The sequence below is a fragment of the Neopsephotus bourkii genome, unplaced genomic scaffold (genome assembly GCF_033783945.1).
Source record: "Neopsephotus bourkii isolate Nb327-2 ecotype Australia unplaced genomic scaffold, CSIRO-AGI_Nbou_v1 NB_984, whole genome shotgun sequence".
Lineage (NCBI taxonomy): Eukaryota > Metazoa > Chordata > Aves > Psittaciformes > Psittacidae > Neopsephotus > Neopsephotus bourkii.
In genome coordinates this window covers 64,786-86,993 of record NW_026901477.1, presented here as the reverse complement: position 1 = coordinate 86,993, position 22,208 = coordinate 64,786, and the positions used below count along the sequence as shown (strand labels likewise).

Below are 22,208 nucleotides of genomic sequence, written 5' to 3'. Positions count from 1 at the left end.
GCTCCAATCATGTTTTTACTACGAAAACCCCAAGGTTGCTGTCACACATTATACAGAACTTGTCATCTACAGTGGTAATAATGGAGGAAAACTGAGCAATTGTAAACTTATTGTTTGCAGCCCAGAGGTGGCTCAGGAGACTATACAGATCCACTGACACATTATAAACCTTTTATCTTCTTTGCTTTTTATTGAGGTATGTTACTATGTGTCCTACATTTCCCTAGAAAGAGAAGGTTTCTGTACCAGCTCTTTTGAAAGAGATAAAGATAGGAGTAATAGACAATGCACAGCTCCTGAAGAGAGTCAAAGTGGTAGACTACAAAGATGGAAATAAAGCTATAAATCAATACATCACCTATTTTTTCCCACCTTTTTCCTATTTCTATGGTTTTCTTTACAATGCCTGCTTCTAGGGCAAAAAGATTCCTATCAGCACCATCTAATGTTTTCCTTCTGCATTTTCTCAACTCTTTTAGAACTTAATAGTTATTGTCTGTATTTTTCTGAACAATTATTTTGATTACAACTGCTTCACAGTCATTTTAGACTATAACAGACTTCTTTGCATTGATATCTCTGTAGATTTTTATAATCTATTTTTCCTGTGCACTTCTGATTACAGGTAATGTGCTGAGGAAAACAAGAGATTTAGGAGCGTCTAATGTTTGGGCTTTTTTTCCCCTTGTACTTCACTTATACCTTGAAACAAAGGCTTGTCCATTAATATCTTTTGTGTGCTGATTTATTTCATTTGGTAGGAAAGCTTACCTCACTTTTGTCAAATGTGAATAATGTAACAGAGTACATTACTACTTCCTGCAATTTTATATCAACACTCAATCTTCTATGGGTAGCTGGTTTTCCTTTCTAAAATTCAAATTTTCAAAATCAAAAGATTTACACAGCATACATTTTATAACCACAAGAAAACCCTTTAAAAATTAGGTCTGTACAACTGCACGATACCCTACCCAGCCTTTTCACTTCTCATGATGTAATGGCTACACCATGAGAGTGAATCTCTAAAAAGAAATTTACAAGAAGAAATCCTAGTGCTAGTTTTTATGAAAACTAAGGGTCTGGATAGTTATGAGGCTGGATGATAAGTAACTTTATGGAAATACTACAATATTAAGGCAACTGGAAAGTTTAAAATACTTTCCAGAAGTCCCCACTGACACGACGCACACAGGAATAGCACCAATGCTGATTCCATGGAACCACTCCTACAGTCTTAAAACATTACAGAACATAAGAAGCACAAATATGGATACACTTATGATACGCATGAGTTTTTATTATTCCTTAAAAATGTATTTGATATTAACTGAATTATAAATGAAATTGAGTGTCTAAAATGTGATTATCCAAGCTGGACAATTAACCAAGACAGACCAGATGTTTTTTCATTTTGTGCCTAAGAAGGTTGCAGTTGTAATTCACAACCTCAAGATGTTTTTAATTTCCAAAATCGGTCATACAAGTAGACTGTAGCATTCATGAGTAAAGCAAACAATTTTTAAGCAAAAATTTCCACAGGTACTTTATCTTTTACAGAAACAACTAAAATGAAACTCAACAATAAAGCATATTATTATACTAACAAGTGTATTTTTGGTGATAATATCATGGTGGTATTTAACCTGTCTTATGACACAACACTTGCTCCTATAACAGTCCTTGCATTTTTACATGTGGCGAATGACTCAATTTAGTTAATTCTGAATTTAGTTCTGAATTAATATCTTCCTTATTCTATTCTATTGTACAACATCAAAATATCATTTATTTCTCTGTACAGAGACATTAAATATTGGTTTAAGTTGTTTACAAAGTTGGCAACATCTGAAGAGGAAGACCAGATATCATCAATGGTCATATTCACTTTTTCATCATAAATCAGTGTTAGAAAACCTTGCATGCTGAATTGGAAGAAAATGGCTAAAGCAAAGTAGCTTCAAGAGCTGTCTTCCCAATGATCAAGTTTTCTAGAAAATAAATCTCTTGTTTTATTAAATAGACATTTCTTAATGCTAATATTAGTATGTGTTGTATTAAGTTTAAAAATAATTAATTGAAAACTAATAATAATAAAAAAAGATCATGAGAAATAGATAAAAAACACTGCAACTGGAGCTGGAGAAAAAGAGCAGAGAAGGAATAGAACCAAATAGTGCTAGACAAGAGGGTTATGTTGTAGTCCTAAGCTTTGTGACAAGAATATAAAAAAAACCCCAAACCCAACCTCTTTGAGTTTTTCAAAGAAAGTCATAAAGAAAATCAAGAACAATGAGAGAAAGAAGAACCAACCACAATTTAAACCAATTATTACACTGTAGGTATCTCTCACTTAGAAAGGGAAATATTTCAATGGATGGCACAAGTAGAATATGCCAGCAAAGCAGTCTTAGCAATAGAAACTGGCTTGACAGATACATAATAATACTTCATTAATTCATAATTTTCTAATCTGAGTAAAAAACAGTATCTCTCTACTTCTAATCCGAGTTTACCAACATAGAATTACTGGTAGGTTAAAATATTTTAGTATTTTAAAAGTGGTCTGTTTTGTAACTGTCATAAATGAATTAAAACCATTCAAGATGGTAAAATGAGAGTGAATAACAATTTACTAATTGTCCTAGACATCTTAGTAAGATTTGCAGTTAGCCTACAGAAATACAAAACAAATTTTATCTGGTTGATACACTGTAGAGAATTATATACATAAATTGAAAGGAATAAATTGGCCTATTAATTTTCTGTAAATTCAATTGGGAAATAAATTGAACCTTCCCTTCCCCCTTTTTGTTGCTATTACTTAAAATCTACAATAGGTTTTCTACCCCAAAATTAAACATAAAAGTGGAAGAAAAACTGCACTTTTTTGGTCGTAAGAGGGAGAAGAAAGTATTTTGACAATTTGGGTGGGGTACCTGGAGTAGGAAATAAAGAAGAAATGATTAATGCAGATGTAACAGGACTGCTATAGCAGGATAACTGACATGTATATGATAAAAGAGAAGGGAAGAAAGAGAAAAAAAGGAGGAAGAAGGAAAGAATGCAGGCAGGAAGGCAGGAGAAACTTGTAACATGAATTCCCAGAAGCTCACAGCAGAACAGCTCTACAGATTTATTTTTACTGTACATTTATTTCAGTTTCAAACGAAATGCAGAGAAACTGATACAAGTAAATTTAAGATAGCTTTTAAAATAAATTTAATAATGGGCAGACCAACAAAATTTCAAATACAATTTGTGACACAAGCTGCTCATTTATGTCCAGGAAAGTACTACACATGTTGCCAGCTGGGTACGCGTAGGTTCCTAAAAAGTCAGATGTTGGAATTTTAAATGACTGCTACATTGCCTATATTATTTGCCTCAAAACCTGAATCTACTGCGTCATCACTGTAATGTAGCCTCACCTTTTAAAAATATTGAACTTTCCTACTACGAAAAGCATGCCATTTATGGAATCACAGCATAAATACTAAAACCCTAGGCAATTCTAAAAAAGCTATTGAGACATGTGGTTGTAATTTCATGAATTTGCACTGTCACTTTGAATACAAGACTGATCAAAATCTACAGAAGATTCAGTAAGTGTGCACTGACAATCAGTCCTTGTAGTACGTCAGGGACTGACAAGACCTCATCAGCAGCATTATTTGCAAGGAGGTGATGAAATAGGAACTTCAAAGATGAGGGTTCTAATTTCAATTATTTTGAATTTTCATTTTATCATAATTATTTATAGCTTTGACTTGGGAACATGACTTTCTCCTGCTCATTAATACCATTTTCTACAATTACTCTATGTATAAACACCAGAGGTCTCAGGGCTTCCACAGTTTGAGGAAGCAAACCAAATAAAAATGGAAAAAAATGACAGAAAACAAAAGGAACGGCAGCACCAATGGTAAAAATCAAGTAAGTAAGTACAAGTTAAAAGCAGGAAGTCAAGTATTATTGTTATTATGAAGCTATTTATAAGGCAAGGAGCAAAAGAAATAACAAATTAAATTATTCAGAACAATTGGAAGAGTAGAGCTATGAATTGGAAATGACGATACACATTGTCAGTATTTCTCCATGGGCTTTAAAAGTATGTTAGTGACATAGTATGTGGAATCATAGATAAAGCAGTAACATTTACGAGTTTTTCTTAAAGGTAAGAAGAATAAAATCAAGTTCATAGAAATGTGTATATTAAACCAAAAAGAAAGATAGGTTAGGTAATTTGGAAAGGATATTAGGTGATCTTGTCACACATGATTTTTAAATATTTATCTCATATGTATTATAAAGGAAAATATGTCAGCTAACATTGCAGTTCAACATAATATGAGAGCTGTAGGTACGTACAAAACCTCTAAACTCCACCTATTACAATTAAATAGAACTGAAACATAAACTGAGGACGTTACAGGAATTCTTTCCGTTCATCCCAGAACCAACCTTTATTTACAAAAGAACAAACACTTCCACAACAATTATCTAATGTATAAAATACTTGAGACATTTTGAAGAACAGCAATAATTTTAATAGGGACCAGAGATCAAATTTTAGCCTAATATACCTTATGAGGTAGGCAATGGTAGTGCTTTCACTTAAAATCCTTACTCTACTCTGTAAAAATTTGGGGTTTTGATTCGTAATGAATTGATAATTGATAAATGCTGAATGTTCAGTTGATCCCACAGTTCTATATGCCCACATGTATCACAGAATACCAAGGGCTGGAAGGGACCTCAAAAGATCATCTAGTCCAATCCCCCTGCAAGAGAGCAGGGTAACCCAGAGTACATCTCACAAGAACTTGTCCGGGCGGGCCTTGAATATCTCCAACGCAGGAGAATCCACAACCCCCTGGGCAACCTGTTCCAGTGCTCTGTCACTCTCACAGTAAAGAAGTTCTTCCTGATGTTAATGTGGAACCTTCTATGCTCCAGTTTACACCCACTGCACCTTGTCCTATCACTGGACATAACTGAAAAAAACCTAGCTCCATCATCCTGACACTCACCCTTTACATATTTGTAAACACTGATGAGCTCAGTCTCCTCCAAGCTAAAGAGACCCAGCTCCCTCAGCCTCTCCTCATAAGGGAGATGTTCCACTCCCTTAATCATCTTTGTGGCTCTGTGCTGGACTCTTTCAAGCAATTCCCTGTCCTTCTTGAACTGAGGGGCCCAGAACTGGACACAATATTCCAGATGCAGCCTCACCAAGGCAGAATAGAGGGGGAGGAGAACCTCTCTTGACCTACTAACCACACCCTTTCTAATGCACCCCAGGATGCCATTGGCCTTCTTGGCCACAAGGGCACATTGCTGGCTCATGTTCATCCTCCTATCCACCAGGACCCCCAGGTCCCTTTCCCCTTCACTACTTTCCAGCAGGTCAACCCCCAACCTGTACTGGTACATGGGGTTGTTCTTCCCCAGATGCAAGACTCCATTTTTTGTTAGATGGCTCTCACTACAGAAACTGGGTATTTGTCAAAGTGATGCAAGTATTTATTGGAGTACTGAGACATCCTTTCCACAACAGACTGTGCAATATTTTAATTATTTTCTTCTTTCACGGTTTCTAAAACTTGTAATCCCATGGTGACAGTAGCATGTCCATCTGGAAAGGCTGAGATCAATTCCACTACCTAGTGACATTAAAAATTAGTAACACCCTTCCTCAACTGCAGATATCATGCTACAAATCAAAAGATCTGGAGACAGATTTCCTGCCTTCACTTTTTAATTTTACCCTTCTAGCCTTTTTCTGGGGACTCTGTAATCACATTACTGGTGAAAAGATTTGCCTGCTTCTCCTGCATCTCTGTTTCTTTGAAAAATGTTTAGCTAAAGTACATGGAATATTTAGGGGACAAAGGGGAAAACTGCAGCTGGGGCTACACCATTGTGATGTGTGTGGAATATTTTTTGTAATATACAATTTCTACAGGACTAAAATTCTATGTCATTTGGATATGCATGTCAACTGTAAGTAGGACTGCTTAAACCATCACTAAGGCTGGATTTAACGATGAAAACAACCCCACAGAAAGAAACCCCTAGTCTCAAGCTCACAACAGAGAAGAAAGTCTGAAAGAGATGAGGTTGGAATATAAACAGATAATGAAGTTGGCATTGTGAGCCAAATCTTCCTATGTATAAATAAAAAATGAAAAAAAAAAAAAGTACTTTGTGTATAGTTAAAACACTCAGTGTCTCTTTCTTAACTAAGTATTTTATGTAATTTTAAACCACAGTGTGAAATCCAATCCTGGTTGTACTAAAGTTAACTAACCTAATGGAATTAGGATTTCAACCACTGTTTTTCAGCTGAATTTGTTCAAACATTTGACTATACTTTCTTCCAACTTTGTTCAGTTTTTCTAAAACAGAGAAATTATGCATAGCTGCTCTCCATATTAATTAACAGGGGAGTCACACACAGAAAAGAGGGACCTAAGAATTGCCCTGGTAACAGGCTGAAGTAAATTTCCTTCTCCCATAAAGAATAAAAATATCAGCTTCTATTAGAAGCACATAGTTAGTGTTTGTCAGCTGAAAGAACAGCAACTATGGCAACTAGCATCATAAGAAAAGAAACATATTCTCCGTATCTATATTCTAGTTTTCCCTAGCTTGGGTCACATTCACTTTATGCACTCCCATATATACACAAATACAGACTCTAAGTGATACAATATTCAGCTTCTGTTTTGAAAATATTTTTATTAGATCAATTAATAATTGTCATTTTAGTTTTTACTATTCATAATGCAGTTTGTTAAATTTATTGTATAATTTAAAGCAAACATTTTTATCCTTTGCATTTTTATTATTTAGCTTTCTCTGTCCATTAGTTTTGCCTATACTTTTGTTTTTCTCCCCAAGTTAGTACATTATTTCCCACTTTCTAACATCAGTGTCCAAGAATTCCATGCAGTGTTCTGTTCACTGTATCTCACTGCTCCCTTACAGACTTTTTTCTACTGATTTCTAGGATGTGGAAAACTATAGGACCTCTCTAAGTATCACTGTAGAAGAGATATAGATGATACAATATACTAGATATGAAATTAATTTGTCTTGAATATACACAGAATAAACACAGAGCAGTGAAATGAAATTTGTGCCTACAGGTCAGAATCTCTGAGGAAATATCTGAACAATATTTCAAGGTGGGATTTTTTTTTAATATTAAGTCAAGTAGCTGCAGATATCAACTTAAGTCTATGGAGATTTGAATCATGTCCAACAGGTACCTCCATATTAGCAAATAATTCAGTGCAAGAGCAGATAAACATACTGAAGAAGCTGGTGCAGAGGCTCCTCCAATTTCCATTACATGCAGCTACAGATGTTAACCTGGGATTAGATGTAGTCTGGTTTTATGTGCCAAACATGGTCTCACACTGTGTGCAGCAAAGCTATCATGCAAATTTTGACTTCCTCAACTGCAGGCTTCTTTAGGGAGCACCATTTTTAACTTTTCCCCTATCCCATACGAATGTCAGCAGCACATGCCACATCAGAGCCCCTGTCACTGTTGCTGACACAATAGTCCCCACTATTTCTGCTCATCTTCATAGCAGTTTTGAGTTATGCCATTGCTCCTGATGACTATCGTACCTTCCAGCTCCACATTTAGACAACATCTACTGCAAGGGGTTCAAAATATTAGTAGAGGTGAACAGTGTAGTTTTAAAGTATAGGTTAAAACTATCATAGAAAAATACTGGCTCACTGTCAAATGTAAGAGATTACCAAGTACTACATCAATTCCTGTAAAATACTCCCCAAAAGGAAGCTGAAGCACCTCAATTTAATAGCTACTTGATAGTTAAAAACAAAATCGAGGACTGCCTGTTTAAGAAAGAAGTATGCCTTTGTACTTAACACAGACAAATATTTCAGAACTTTTATAGTCTTCTAAGCATTCTCTCTGCCTCTCTCTGAGGGTTACAATGCTCTCTGGTGGTAGGAAAGATGGTTATTTACTTGCAAACAACAGCTAGTTTCAATTTACAACTAACATTCAGCTGTGTTATAGAAGAATAATGAAATACACATAAGTTAAACAAACCTTTAGAAACTAAAATACCTTAATACATAACCAGGATAAATAATTACACCTGTAACCACAATAATATTTCGCACTTGAGTTCAGCTAAAATAAGACAATAGCAGCATGGGAGACCCTGTCATCTATGATACCCAGAATTTCCATTCAGGACCATGATAAACCTGGTCATTTCAACCTGAGAGATATCAAACACATATCTACGACTCACTTTTTTAAAAATCTAAGCGGTTACAATAGCTCCCATAAGGATTAATTGCAATACAAAAGGGAGGCAAGTCAAGAAAATGAGGAGAAAGTAGGACTTTATGATCCCATTCATGAGCCTGCAAGAGGATAAGAAACTAGTGCAGATAATTATGTGCAAGAGAGTATGGTCTGCAAAAGAAATAATGGGAAGAGAGGGTGGCTTCCTTGAAGTGAATGGTAAGTCAGGAAGGTTTATGATACCAAACAGGAAGAACAGTCAGTCCATTTGGTACTGAATTGGAATGGAGATGTTTATAAATGACTAAGAAGTAATATTAATAGCAGGAAAGTTTAAAACCTTCTTATTTAAGAATTTTAAGCTTACTCCTTAAAAATCAATCTCCAAAATCCTGCCCAGAAATTACTTCAAAAGCAGGAAGCCTTTTGAATCAAGTATTTTTACTTACTCTGTGATCCTAACTCCTATATATAGTTCTTTAAACCTGGGACTTGGCCCTTATTTCACTGATCCATTTTTATTTCCAAGAACCCATGAGACTTGATGAAGTATCTGACATCTAGCTTTGCCAGGAGCTTTTTCTATCAGGCTTGAGTGACTCAGCTTAAATCTGTGAACAACAAGATACTGTTAACATTGATTCAACAATTCTTACAGCTCCATACACCTTGATGATCTCCGTCTATCTTCCAAATCAGTTAACAGGCCAATAAGGCTTTCTTCACTGTACACTGCCTTACATAAGGGATTTTGAAATAGCCTTTGACAATGAGTCAACAAGTCCCTATTTCATGCAATATTCCTAGTGATTTAAAAATGTTTAATAAAAGCGTATCCTTGCACTATAATTCTACCAAACAAGATACAAAAAGGCTGAGAACTACAGAGCAATGACAAAAAGTGAGAGAATGTACCATGCACTTAGCATACAGTATGTTTTATTCCACTAATTCTCAGCTACTGTGATTCCTTTAAAATGCATTAGATCAGAATCTTTTTGTGAGCAATATCTATCAGGACTGAATTTACCTTCAAACTGGTCTGATCATGCATAACTTCACCTAAGTTTCTCCCAGCTTTATGAAAAAAATATATCTTCATTCTCAAAGATTAACAATAAACTGGGAAACAAATTTCTTTGGTATGTAGAACTACATGCCATCTATTGTCATACAGAAGCAATATATTCTCTAAACCATAATATTTTTCAGTTGCAATAACTTTAAAACTGATTTTTTTCACAAAGGCCCACTAAACCTCATTTTACACTGTTCTTTCAGCTGTTTTTCACTATGTACACAGCAACACACCTACGGTGAATGTCATACTTCAGCAGAACTACAGGTATGTGAGCCTTGGAGGCACTTCTTAAAAACCTCGAAGCACTGAAAGAATTACAGTAGGGTAAGGTATATCATCAATAGTACTATCTGAAAAAAATATTGGATAAACATTTTGTCAAATCCACAAAATAGGTGTAAGCTAGTATTACTGCTTATATAAATATTTATGTATGCGTGTATAAAAATTAGAAAAGAGAAATATGTTTATTTTCCTCAGGAAACCAATTTGGGATTTTATTACTCATTACCACTGACACACAGCCAAAGATTTTTTTATTAAAATCAAAGCAGTTTCCTGTCCAAGACAACGGGAGTACATTCCTCTTCAGAATGGCCAGAATCAGTATCAGGAAGCCTATAAAATATCGAACCAATACATGATATCTCTGTGCAACATGTATTTCCTTTTCTAGAAACACTAATGAGAATTTTCTGCTGTAAGAAAGCAAACAGGAAAAGGTCTACACCCTAAGGAAAACAAAACAAGCAAGCTTTGGGTTTACTAAACAAACATTGAAACACATGCTATGGTCAATAGTCTCTGCTCAAAGAACTACCCTGCACCTCATTTCTAAAATGACTGGCTTTTAGTCGAATGCATTCTTCCTTTCCTCATCAATCTATCTTCTGCTTTTGTCTTATCCTATCTTCTAACTCATTGTTTATCACCTATCACTAATGACACCTTTAATCACTGCAAAAATGAAATCCTGCAGTTCATCTTTCTTTTTGGTATACATTATCACAAAATACAGTTTAAAAACGCTGTGGAAATACCAGTAGTGGTAATAGTCAGCCAAAGACATGGTTTGGATCTCCTGGTTCTGAAGTATTTGATACCTGATGGTATCTGACGAGGGGGTGTTTGAACTTTCTGGGCAGATTTAATATGAAACTTGGAAATAGAAAAAAACAACAGTAAATGAGAAGAATTACTGCTGTAGCTTCATGGCAATGACTACAGCAACTTATTAAATAACACACTGTCATGGCTTAACCCAAGCCAGTAACTCAGCACCACATAGCCATTTGCTCACACCCCACCCTTCTCTCCTCTCTGGGTAGAACAGGAAGGAGAACTGAAGGAACACAAACTCCATGAGTTGAGATAAGAACAGCTTAATAACTAACATACAATATACTACTACTACCACCAATAATAATAGTGATAATGGAAATAACAAGGGGAGAGAATATAAAACTAAAAAGGGAAGGCAAAGGAAAACAATAAACACAAGTGATGCACAATACAACTGCTCACCACTGACCAATACCCAGCCCAGCCTGAGCAGCGATCTGTCCCTCCGAGTAACTCCCTCCAGTTTGTATACTGAGCATGATGTGCTGTGGTATGGAATAGCCCTTTGGCTAGGTCAGGTCATGTGTCCTGTCTCTGCTTCCTCCTGGCTTCTTGTGCCCCTCCTCACTGGCAGAGCATGAGAGACTGAAAAGTCATTGATCAGGGTAAGTGCTATGGAGCAAGTAAAACATCAGTGCGCTCTCAGCATTGTTCTCAGACCAAAGCCAAAACACAGCACTGTGACAGCTACAGGGAAGAAAATTAACTCTATCCCAGATGAAATCAGGACATATGTACTGAAGTATGGAAAAGCACTCATTATCATCTAAGGCCCTACTTGTTTCCAGCTGAATTCAGTGACAATTTTTCTGTTGAATTCAGCATGGCAAGTTGCATTTAATGGACTGAGGTAAACACACAACACTGGTTTTCCAATGTCCCTTGGTTTTCCAATGCCTCCTGGTTTTCCAATGCCTCTTGCTCTGAGACTTTGGTATGTGGGCTCAGTTCATTTTTCACTACAATTTAATGGTAAAATTCTTGAAAAATGGTAAGTAAATCACTATTTTAAATAACCAGATAGCCACTTATAACAAATTAATTTACTTCTAATTTGTGGAATAAAACTTAAATCTGCCCCTAAAAAGTTGCAGCTTTTCATTTACTATTGAATTTCAATGGGAGGCTAGGACCCTTGGTCGAATTACGATTTCTCTTGATATCTCTTCATACTTTCAGGCTCACACCTTAACATTTTCTCCCAGTTATTATTACTAAAGCTACAATGTTCACTATATGTAACTTTAAAATCCTTTAAAAAAAACTGTTTAAGGAATAGACATATACTTCAAGAAAGTGTGTAACAGAGCTATTCCTGAAAGGGTATACAAATATTTACACTGTTAAACATTAGGTGCATTTTCCTCTCTGGAAGACATTAGGGAATTTGAAAAGTATTTGCAAATTATGTCATTTGCTTCACAAATACACTATACACAAACTGTCAAAATCTGGAGAAACACATCTAATGGCATACAGGAACTTCTTGTTCTTCCTCTTAAAAGTTCCATAGTAAGTAACAGAAAATTAAATCCTCAGTAATGAAAGCTAAGAGAACATGGAACTGTTAAAAATGAATCACCTGAAACTAAAATAGAGATATGAAGTAGAGATGTCTACGTGCAATACTAACCTAATTAGTATCGCACACATATTGAAAGTTAATAATGTCTTTTCTGTGCATGCTTCTGCATAAAGTATACAGGTATGTCCTCTGACAACAGTTCCAGAGTACATGCTTATTGACCCTTTATAACACAAGACAGAAAATTCACAGACCGTGAACTTCAGCCTTGTTATTTCTCTAAATAGCAGATGTCACTAAGCTTTTTACTTTTACCACAGAAATTGATTACATTTCATCCACTATTCTCCACTGCAACAGGACTATGCAAGTAGGCAGAATATTATTTATACTATGTAGGAAAGCTATATGACTTTATGATCACCACAATAGCTTTCACAAATACTAGCTGTATGTTATTTTTATGTTTCAGTATTTTCTACTCTCATTTTTTTACTTTTCACTTAATTAGAGCCTGTTGCCCTCATGTAGTGAGATTTATTATTAGAAACCAATGTTATTAAAATGATTTTGCACGAATAATACTTGTAAATTCCCAATATTTAGCAACAAAAAAGTAGAACTGCAGTTAAACAGAAACAACCCTAACATGAGACCATAACAGTCAAAAACTACAGCTTGCTAAATAGGGTGAGGGAGACTATGAAAATTTGCTTACATTTCCTTCAATTGCATTTGCTTTATTTCTAGTAAAGCTTACTCATTTTTCAAGAGAGAATTTTCCGTATCAGGAATATCGCAGATATATATTGGCTCAACTGCATAAAACCAAAAAAATAAGATTTTTTTCAGAATATGCATCTTCCAGAACAAAAAAAGACCTAAACTGTCTTTGAAATTTCTTATGAATTATCACCAAAGAATTTCTTCTGATTTCTTAGAATAAATATAATTCTTTCTATAATCAGCTTTTGACACTTAAATTTCTCCCCACTGTATAAACCCACGAATTTTTCTAATGCAACTTTGTTTTGGTGTTACACACAATGCGAACAGCCGTCTCACAAGCATAAAATAGATACACTTCTAAAAGAACAGATCATGTAACTAGATGCATTATATAAACTATTTACTACAGCATCTCAGAGTATTCTGACGACACACTTTGTATTACCCTTTGAGCCTTGAGACCAAAGTCTGAGTTCAACATGCCATGAAGACGAGACCATTATCTGAGATGCTGAGGTCTGGATTCATTGTTACTCACTCAAACACATAAGAGCACAAATACCAGGTAGCTAGGAAGACAGTTGTGCTTTACCTATGCTGTAACAAGGACAAGTAATATTTCCTTCCTAATAAATTTTCCTTTTGCAATTTTTTTCTTATTCTCAGCCAATTATGCTATAAAACCTGGAAAGGTAAGGTCAATGGAAAGGTACAAAATCTCAGAATGAGAAGCCCTGGACCATCAAAAAGTAAAGAAACATTAAATGTGGGTTTAGGCTCATTTTCTCCAAAAATTTTATCCTAAAATTGGCACTTTTCGTTTCCTTTTATATTTATATACAATGTAAACAACGCATACTCTTTGGCAAGGATTTCTTGTGTTCTTTCTTCATGATGTCAAATCACAGTCCTATCCTGTGTGCCCAGGAACCCAGCTCCATGCTCAAGTCACACTCCTTCCCACAGATATCTGGGCAAATGCCTGAAGAGTTTCATCACCTCCCATGTGTAAACTGCTCCCATAGCTCCCTCCCTGCTGCCCCAGCATTCTGATTGTAGAGATTATATCCCAGTGATTTTCAGTCATGTTATTGTTCAGGCATCGAGGTCCTTGAACAACGAAAGCTGACCAGTTCATTAGAATAAGGATATGATTATATTCTTTAAAATCAGTTAATACTGCAAAATGTTTAATTTACAAATGAACTTGGATACTATGATAATATTACACTACTAATTCAACATTATGACTTTTATTTTCATTAATCTCCTCATGTTACATTAGGGAAATTTTGGTCTGTCAGTGTGTCCATGAATGTACTGAATGGAAAACCCAAGTTATGATCTTCCACCCCTCTCCTCACCCCGTTCTCGCTCCCCACCCCACCCCCACCCCCCATCATCAACAAATCCTTAGTTAGTACCATGAATTTTCAAGGAAACAAGAATGGGTTTTAGCAGTGTAAAAGATGGGTGTTTTCAGCTACAAATACTAACTCTGGAAGGTCATTCATTTCAATGCAGTCCAGTTCAGAATGAGGCAAAAGATGTTCCCAGTTAAGAAGTATGTCATATCTTACATCCAATATAAATCCAGTGACTGTCATTATCCATTTTCACATGGCAAACAATGCTTTCTTTAATGAAAAGGCAGAGTAGAGAGGCCAAGAAACTCTAGTGGCCATGGAAACCCTGAAATCTAAGGAAATCTTTTATATCATCACATATATTTTTATTGCAGTAGTTTATGGTCAATATGGATATTGCTTTTTTTTTTTAATAACAAGGCCTACAAAATTATTCTACAATACTATGCTAAGCAATTTATTCCTATCTTTAGTTTATGAGACATTTTATCATCATCCTAGGTGACATACTGAAATATCAGAGGTCTGAAATAATTCAATATTTTCCCCATTTTACAGGGAACACATAAAGGATGATATTCAAGCACAAGCTGAATAGGTAGCACTGGGGAAAGTTTACTGTAAAATATCAACCTCATTGAAACCTTTAGCTGTCAGTTCAAAGCATTAATACAAAGAACCATGTTTGGCTGATCATGCTAGATTACCCCTGGTATCATTCAGCTGATACACAGAGTGTTTATTAGCTTGATATCAAATTAAATCTAAAGGAAATTTCAATTAAATAAGATTAAATGCTATAACTGTCTTATCAAAAGAAAATTTAGTCATGGCAAGAAAACCTTAATTTCCCTCTATTTCATATGAAGTTATCTGCAGTTTGCCATTCTAAACTGAGAAACATCCTATATTAGATTTGCCTCTGGGAACTATTAATTATTAATATTAGCCTCCAAACGACCACAGTTAAACTACAACTTTGTTTTGCACTTGTATGAATAGATGCCTTATAATTTAGTATTTAAAAATAAGAGTAACAAATGGTAGGGATAACTGGTGATGCAAATTCGCAATGGCAAAAATATCTATCCTAACAGCAGTTCAATAAATTAATGTGCTATTCTTAATAAAAAGAGACCAGAATTTCCAGTTCCATCATTAATGTGTTCATCATTAAGCTAACATAACCATACGTATAATCTACTCCTTATTTATGCAATGCAAAACACCAAAAGTCTCCAATTCAGAAATATATTTCCTATATATTGTGACCACTGACCCCTCTGGTAACAGGTCTGCACCAAGCATAAATCAGGAATGTAATATAGCATGGTCCTACTGAGATAGCATGATATGTTGAGATTACTGTAAACAAAAATGTATTCAGGTATCTCTTATATCATATTCTGACCATCCACATCCATGCATCTGCTACTCTAATTAGAAGTCTTCTGCAGCGGTGGCAAAGCTAAATCTCAGATCCTATTCTGCTTATAAGAGAGGTCATGGGGAATTTCAACTAAGGCACACAAGGTGAAGAAGTAACAACCTCTGCAACAAATACACAGTTTGGAAAGAAAAAAAAAAAATCACTCTCCCTTTTAAAATCTTTTGTTATTCATCCATTCCAGGATTCAGTAGCTTAGGGTAACAACAGATTAGAAGCCAGCTCACTTTTTATTGAGAAGCAGTTCTTCGTCATAGTTCACATCCACTTACATTACAGCATGCTTAGAATTCCATAATCTCTCTATTATAATGAGTTTAAAGTATACAATATCAATGGTATTTAATGTAGTGGTAGTAATATCTGTTCGGTTTGGATATTTATGTTTTCCCTAGTTTTTTTTCCTTAATACTGTCAGATAAGAATCATACAAGCTCATTGAAGAAGAAAAATAATCATGTTGCTCAAATAAGATTTCAGACAACCAGAAGTACCAACTCAGAAGTGATTCAACTCGAACAGTAAATGCACTTCTCTAAAATCAGTCTACATTTACCAATATGACAGTAGAGATGACTGTAAGTTGCAGAAAAAAAATCCCTTGAAAACCCTTGAAAATCAATTTTTAAAAGGAGAAACCTGGGGTATATAATACCATAATATATTCCTATATGAAAAAATAATTCCCTTGAGCGTTTGAAAGCACAGATGCATTTGTATTGATAAATATGGTCGAGAATGGAGTTTAGACAGCCTCTGAGGAATAAAAGGGATCTTCTGCAGACCAACTACCTTAACCTCTGTGCATCTTGGAGCACAGAGAGAGGCTGTCAACTTCATGAGTCTTGGTCCAGTGTGCTGTAGAGCTGACTTTCTGGGCTGCAAGCACACACTGCTGGGTCATGTCCAATCTTTCATGCAGCAGGATCCCCAAGTTCTTCTCCACAGGGCTGCTCTCAACCCATTAATCCCCTGGTCTGTCTTGACTCTAGGCGTTGATCTGACACAGGTGCAGGACCTTGCACTTGGCCTTGTTGAACCCTGTGAGGCTCACATTAAATTATTAATAAAAAAAAACCAAACCCAAAGCCCTGGTTCTTAATGTATTTGTAAAAGCTCTTAAAAAAGCCAAAAATCAATCTACTTCTCAAGTAAAGCATAAACTGTGTGCAGATCACTATCAAGGAACACAGTAGCTAACAGAAATAAAAAATAAAAAATTCTGCCAGTTTCAGTTAGGTTTTAATATGCATTAGCTGTAGACAAAGCTACAACACAATTTTCCACACAGAGATATTTTTAGGACCTAACTGTATTTTTGATTTTGAAAGGTTGTACTAACTATCAAATGATAAAACCAGAATAAATCCTCCTCAAAATGGCTTCTCTCAATATTAAAATATTTTTCCAACTGATTTCTACCATAATCTGAATTATTTTCTTTACAAAATGGTGGTAATGAGAGGTGAAAATGAAACAAACAATAGGTATGTTCAAATTCTCTGAATCAGGTAGCTGCAGCTTCTCTCCTATACTCCTACAGACTGGTTTGAAAACTAAACATAAATTATGAACAAATGCATTCATCATATGCAAATCAAATACTGGAAAATATACCCATAAATGCTTATTGAACCAACTGAAATTATCACATCTCCATTTTTATCTTCTCTTTCTAATTAACAGAAAAAATGGAACTATCTAAATAATGCCATATGGTAAAAAATGAAAAGTGAGAAACAATTCTTCAACCTCATGTTAATTAAATGGAGATGAAATGATTACATTCTACTGTATGTATTCAACCACTCTTTTTTATTACTTTTAATAATATCTTTTCATGCAGCTTTTTTTTTTTTTTTCATTTAAGCCCACTCATTTCTGCTCTTTAAACAGAACAAAGAGAGAGCAAAGAAAAGTGATATCTTGATGCTTGAGGAGATGAAAATGTGGATCAAATGTGGACTCATATGCATTAACTCTGACAAATTTTCACTTTAGATTTCTAACTACTGAAACACCATAGCACACAGGAAAATAGAAAAGAAAGCAGATTAGCTGTTGCACTGGCTTCAGTACTGAAAGGCTAAGTTAATATATTACTCAACAATTTCAGAAAGCTAGTATAGATTTAGATAAAATATTAGAATATAAAGGCTAAGTATAGCTAGTATATATAGGTACACTATAGTATGCTATATAGGTATATAGGTAAGATTTAGGTAGAATTTTAAAATGTAAAGGCTAAGTATAGCTAATATACTTAGTATATATAGTATATACTTAGTATATACTAGTATAGTGGCTACAACTAAAAAGTGGCATTAAAAATAACTCTCTTAGACTGATGAACAGCCTTCAGTTTCACATTAACAAGTCAAATGCACGTGTTACTAAATTACACATCTAAACTACTAAAAAACATATGAGGATTCTGAAAACAATCTGCAAAAGAAGAAACAGAATACTACAGAAAAGCAACAGCATGAAGCAAAACAATTCTGTTTTGTTGCAATCTACCTAATAGAAACTACTTCTAATTACATATTACTCATCCTTTTTTAACATTAATCAAAGTAACGAAAGCCTATGAACTTTAAAAAAATAAAAAAACACTCCACTGCTTAGTCCACCTTTACCTGAGAACCACTTTCAGTTGATGAAGTTTCTGATAACAAGAAAAGAACAAGTTTATTGTTCTTTCAAAAAATAACCATTATTTTAACATAATGTTGAAACTTCTTCCTATTACAAACTGATTTTTTCCATTTTAATCTATCTGCTCTCAACATTAAATGTACCCATTACTGATTTGTCTTACCTGACCTAAAAAGGAGGAAACAAGGCCTCCCAAATTCCTTGTATAGATCACACAGTCACACAGCTGCACCTTCAGTGCCTGGGTAAGAACGGCTGAATCTCCAGTGTAGTTCTGAACCCCTGGAGCTTGCTTATATAGCATGAAACACTTTGATTTTTCCCTGGTAGCCTGTCATTCTCTTGTCTTGTGTATCTGCAGCACAGCACTAAGAGTGTTGTTTGTACCACGGTGCAACAGGTTCAAAACAGACAGCAAGCAACAGATGCTTGGTGCTTCTGTGGCAGACAGCATTTCCAGACAAATGCATCTACAGCCACCCCTTCTCCAGAAGCCAAGAAATCATGGATAAATGCTCAGACACCTCAAACGGGGGAACTCACCTGGAAAAATGCTGTGCATGCTAATCCCACTGAAGTGCAGTTCAGCCTTTGGCAAAATTCAGTTTAAAAATTCAAGAGTGATTTTGTTTTTTTTTTTGGTAAGCATTTGTCAATTAACCTATATCAGCAATTCAAAAAATCTCTCACTCAGAAGGCCCTCAAAAATGTCTGGTAAAATCATTAATTTTAGCAGAAATTTTGGTTGTTGTCCTGATTCAGAAATTTTCATTATATTTACCTATCAAATTCAGAAGAATTAGCTCATAAATATAATAAACATGTATTATGGCCAACCACATAAAACTGGAAATAGTCCTGAATACCCCAGAAAGACTGACAAAATAATACTGGAAATGCGTATTTTAATTTATTAACCTGTGAGTTTCATAAAAGTAAGCCATTTTCCTGAAGTCACTCTTTACTAGATTGGTTGCACTTCAAAATTGTTTCTTTCTTCAGGATAGGTCTACTAAAAATTTTGTTTCTCCCATTAAGGAAAGTGGTGGCTCTCTCTGATAACCTCATATGACAATCTGTGATAAGAATAAACAAACTTTGTGAAGATTCTGAAAGTTAAAAAGTAAACATGGAGAAAGAACTCTTTCCCTACTTTTACTACAGTATGTCTAACTCAGGCTGTGAGCACTGGCAGGTCTATGGCACTAATGAAACAGATCAGACTATAGCTATGTTTCCTGACTTGAGATCTGTATGACATTTGTATTTAGCTTTTTAACTGAAAGCAATGACACAATTAAATCTTCATATGGTAAGACACTGCTACATATATCTTCTCTCTGAATCACTATTAGCTTTTTAAGCATACCTTAAGAATAGCTGGTCCTATTCACTGCTAAAACCAAGCGTGCCTTTATGGAGCATTTATGTGGCTAGTGTAAATGACTAACGCTGTGACTTGCTCTGACTTTTTATGCTGTTATTTTCTTGGCAAACAGAACCAGGCTCCAAAACCCATTCTCCTATGACACAATGGTGGGACCTTAATCCTATTTTTTGCCACGGTGCTTACAATGCTTTTCTGGGATTTCCGAAAAGGAATATTCCATAATTTTATATTGCATGTTTTAGGGTATTTTTTTGTTCTTTTCAGTGTTGCTTTTATATCATGATCTTGCATAAATTTTCAAATTAACTTGTGTTTCCAAATATTTTTCCAAATTTTGCAAACAGAATAAAATTACTATTCCATTTAAGCTTCCTTAAATCAAGTTCAACACCAAAAAAAAAAGAAAAAAGAAAGGCACAAAAAATACATAAATTACACCTATGATAATACTGTCCGATTTTATAAATAGGTTTTAGGCTCACTGTCACTGGAAGCATGTTTTTAAAGATAAATCTACTTCTTGACCTGCACTATTGTGATTGCAAAATTCACTGTTAATAAAAAAGTAAGAGAATACCACTCAGGTCCCCAATAACAGCATTCATCAGAAGGATGCTAAATATAAAACAGACTGAGTATGGAAGTGAAGTGGCACACAGTTCACCTACAAATGTTCTATAACTTAAAACAGAAGTTATGTTTCAACATAACAAATGCAAACTTGTTCTTCAAAATTCTTCTGTCAAGTGGATTATCATCATGCTTATGTCTCGTATTTCAGCTGTATCAGTGTCGCAGTGTGTGCACTGTCATGTTTTCAGAGAAAAATAGGTGGAAATTAAGTACATGCCCTTTGACACAAACTAAGTACAAGCAGTGCCATGACAAAGTCAAACTGGAGAAGAAAAAACAAAAAGGCATGGTATGAACACCATGGTATGGCATATGGTACCCCAAGAGCATAATGCCTTATAATCTTCAATATCTTAGAGAAAGCAACATATGTAATTAATATTTTAATATACAGAACTCTAGTTTTTTTCCCCTTTATTATCTGAGAAACCAGTGCATTTTTCTGACACACACTCCAAATGTAACTTAACTTTTTTGTTGGCCAGGCAAGTAGCTGTGAATTTCAGACAGGAAAGTCTCACAGATTGCCTTCTGCCATGATTCACCGTCACTGCATGGATGACACTTCTTATAATGCAACTACTATTGTGAGAAATCATTATTAACATCTTAATAGCAACAAATGATATAGATCTAATAATATTGAACTTATTTTTACCCAAATGAACACAATAGTTTTAAAACAGCCAAGCAATCACTATTCCTATTAGAAATAGTCAATTTTTTGTTTCTATTGCAGGTGCCATCCTTGCTGATAATATGCATCATATACACTGAAACAGACAGCATTTTCAGTTATGAAAATTATAATAGTATGAGAAAAAAAAAGTCTTTCTTACCTATGTATACAATTTTTAGATTCGAGATATGCCATACCAGAAGCAGCATCCAATGAAAATTTCACCAACTGTTTGGTTTTTAGATCATCCTTCTTTTTTCTCAAAAAGGACAGGAAATCACCTCCTAGCAAAACAGAGATGGACAGTGAGACACAACAGATAGTGCACTGGCATTTACTTAACATCTCTTAGGGGTGCAAAACCAAACTAAATACAGCTTATTTTCTTAACCTATCAGTTTGAAGTTAGCCTAAGAACAAGGAACTTACCTTCCAAAATGCAGTTTCCCTAACTTCCATTAAATACTAAGTGCTTAAAGTGAAAACTGCACAGCATGTTTCCAATATATTCAAAATCTTCACCAGTGTACATTAAATCCAGACATACATGAAAATTGTTGATGAAACCTTATTTGTGATAAACACAATCACAGAATGGTTGCTGCAGGGGTTTACAAAAAATCTGAATAAAGATTCTAGGTCCTACTAGTTAGATGAGCATAATTTTTAGTTGATCATTTGCATGGGTGTACCTCAAATTCTACACTGATTGTGTTTGGAGGGGTAACAAATTGTTTTACTTCTCAGGCAGTGTTAACTGCATATTTGGCACTGCCAACTGAAGGCAAACAACGGTTGCTGTGACTTCCCAGTCTTCTGCCTTGGAGGAACAAAACTGCTGTCCTCTTGTCTGAGGAGGAAAGGGGTCAGTATGGAGGATTTCAAAAAAGGCATTTGTGTTTGCAAAAAAAAAAGTTTCTGAAACTAAATTAGGACAAAGATAAGCAGGAGAGACATTATATGTCTGTATATATTATATGGAGACATTATATGGACTACAATGCCATTTTCTGATTAACAGTATTAAATATTTTTTCTAAAATGTAATTTATTGTTCCAGACAAAAGACAAAAAATTGTAATGGAGCTTTCCAGATCACATTATTTATTTATTAGAATGTAGCCAGCCCTTGTTCCAGTCTTTGTTTCTCTTCACTTTGCACTGAATTGACCATAGTGATTCTCTTTTGCAAATACTGCACTCTCACAGAGTTCTATTTGCTGCCTTCTTAACAATGTGAAAAGACATTATTAAAAGCTTCATGTGGGATTTTCT

At 34.9% G+C, this 22,208-nt stretch overlaps 1 protein-coding gene across 1 annotated transcript in view; it reads right to left on the bottom strand.

Moving 5' to 3' along the window:
* Positions 1–22,208, bottom strand: part of LOC133215435 (tyrosine-protein kinase Fer) — a gene marked incomplete at its 5' end in the record, with an annotated part of 102,527 nt that overhangs the window by 15,846 nt on the left and 64,473 nt on the right. Inside the window, one exon of the mRNA XM_061359463.1 lies at positions 21,094–21,217. Coding sequence (XP_061215447.1) covers positions 21,094–21,217 — 124 coding nt within the window. The remainder of the gene's footprint in view (positions 1–21,093; positions 21,218–22,208) is intronic.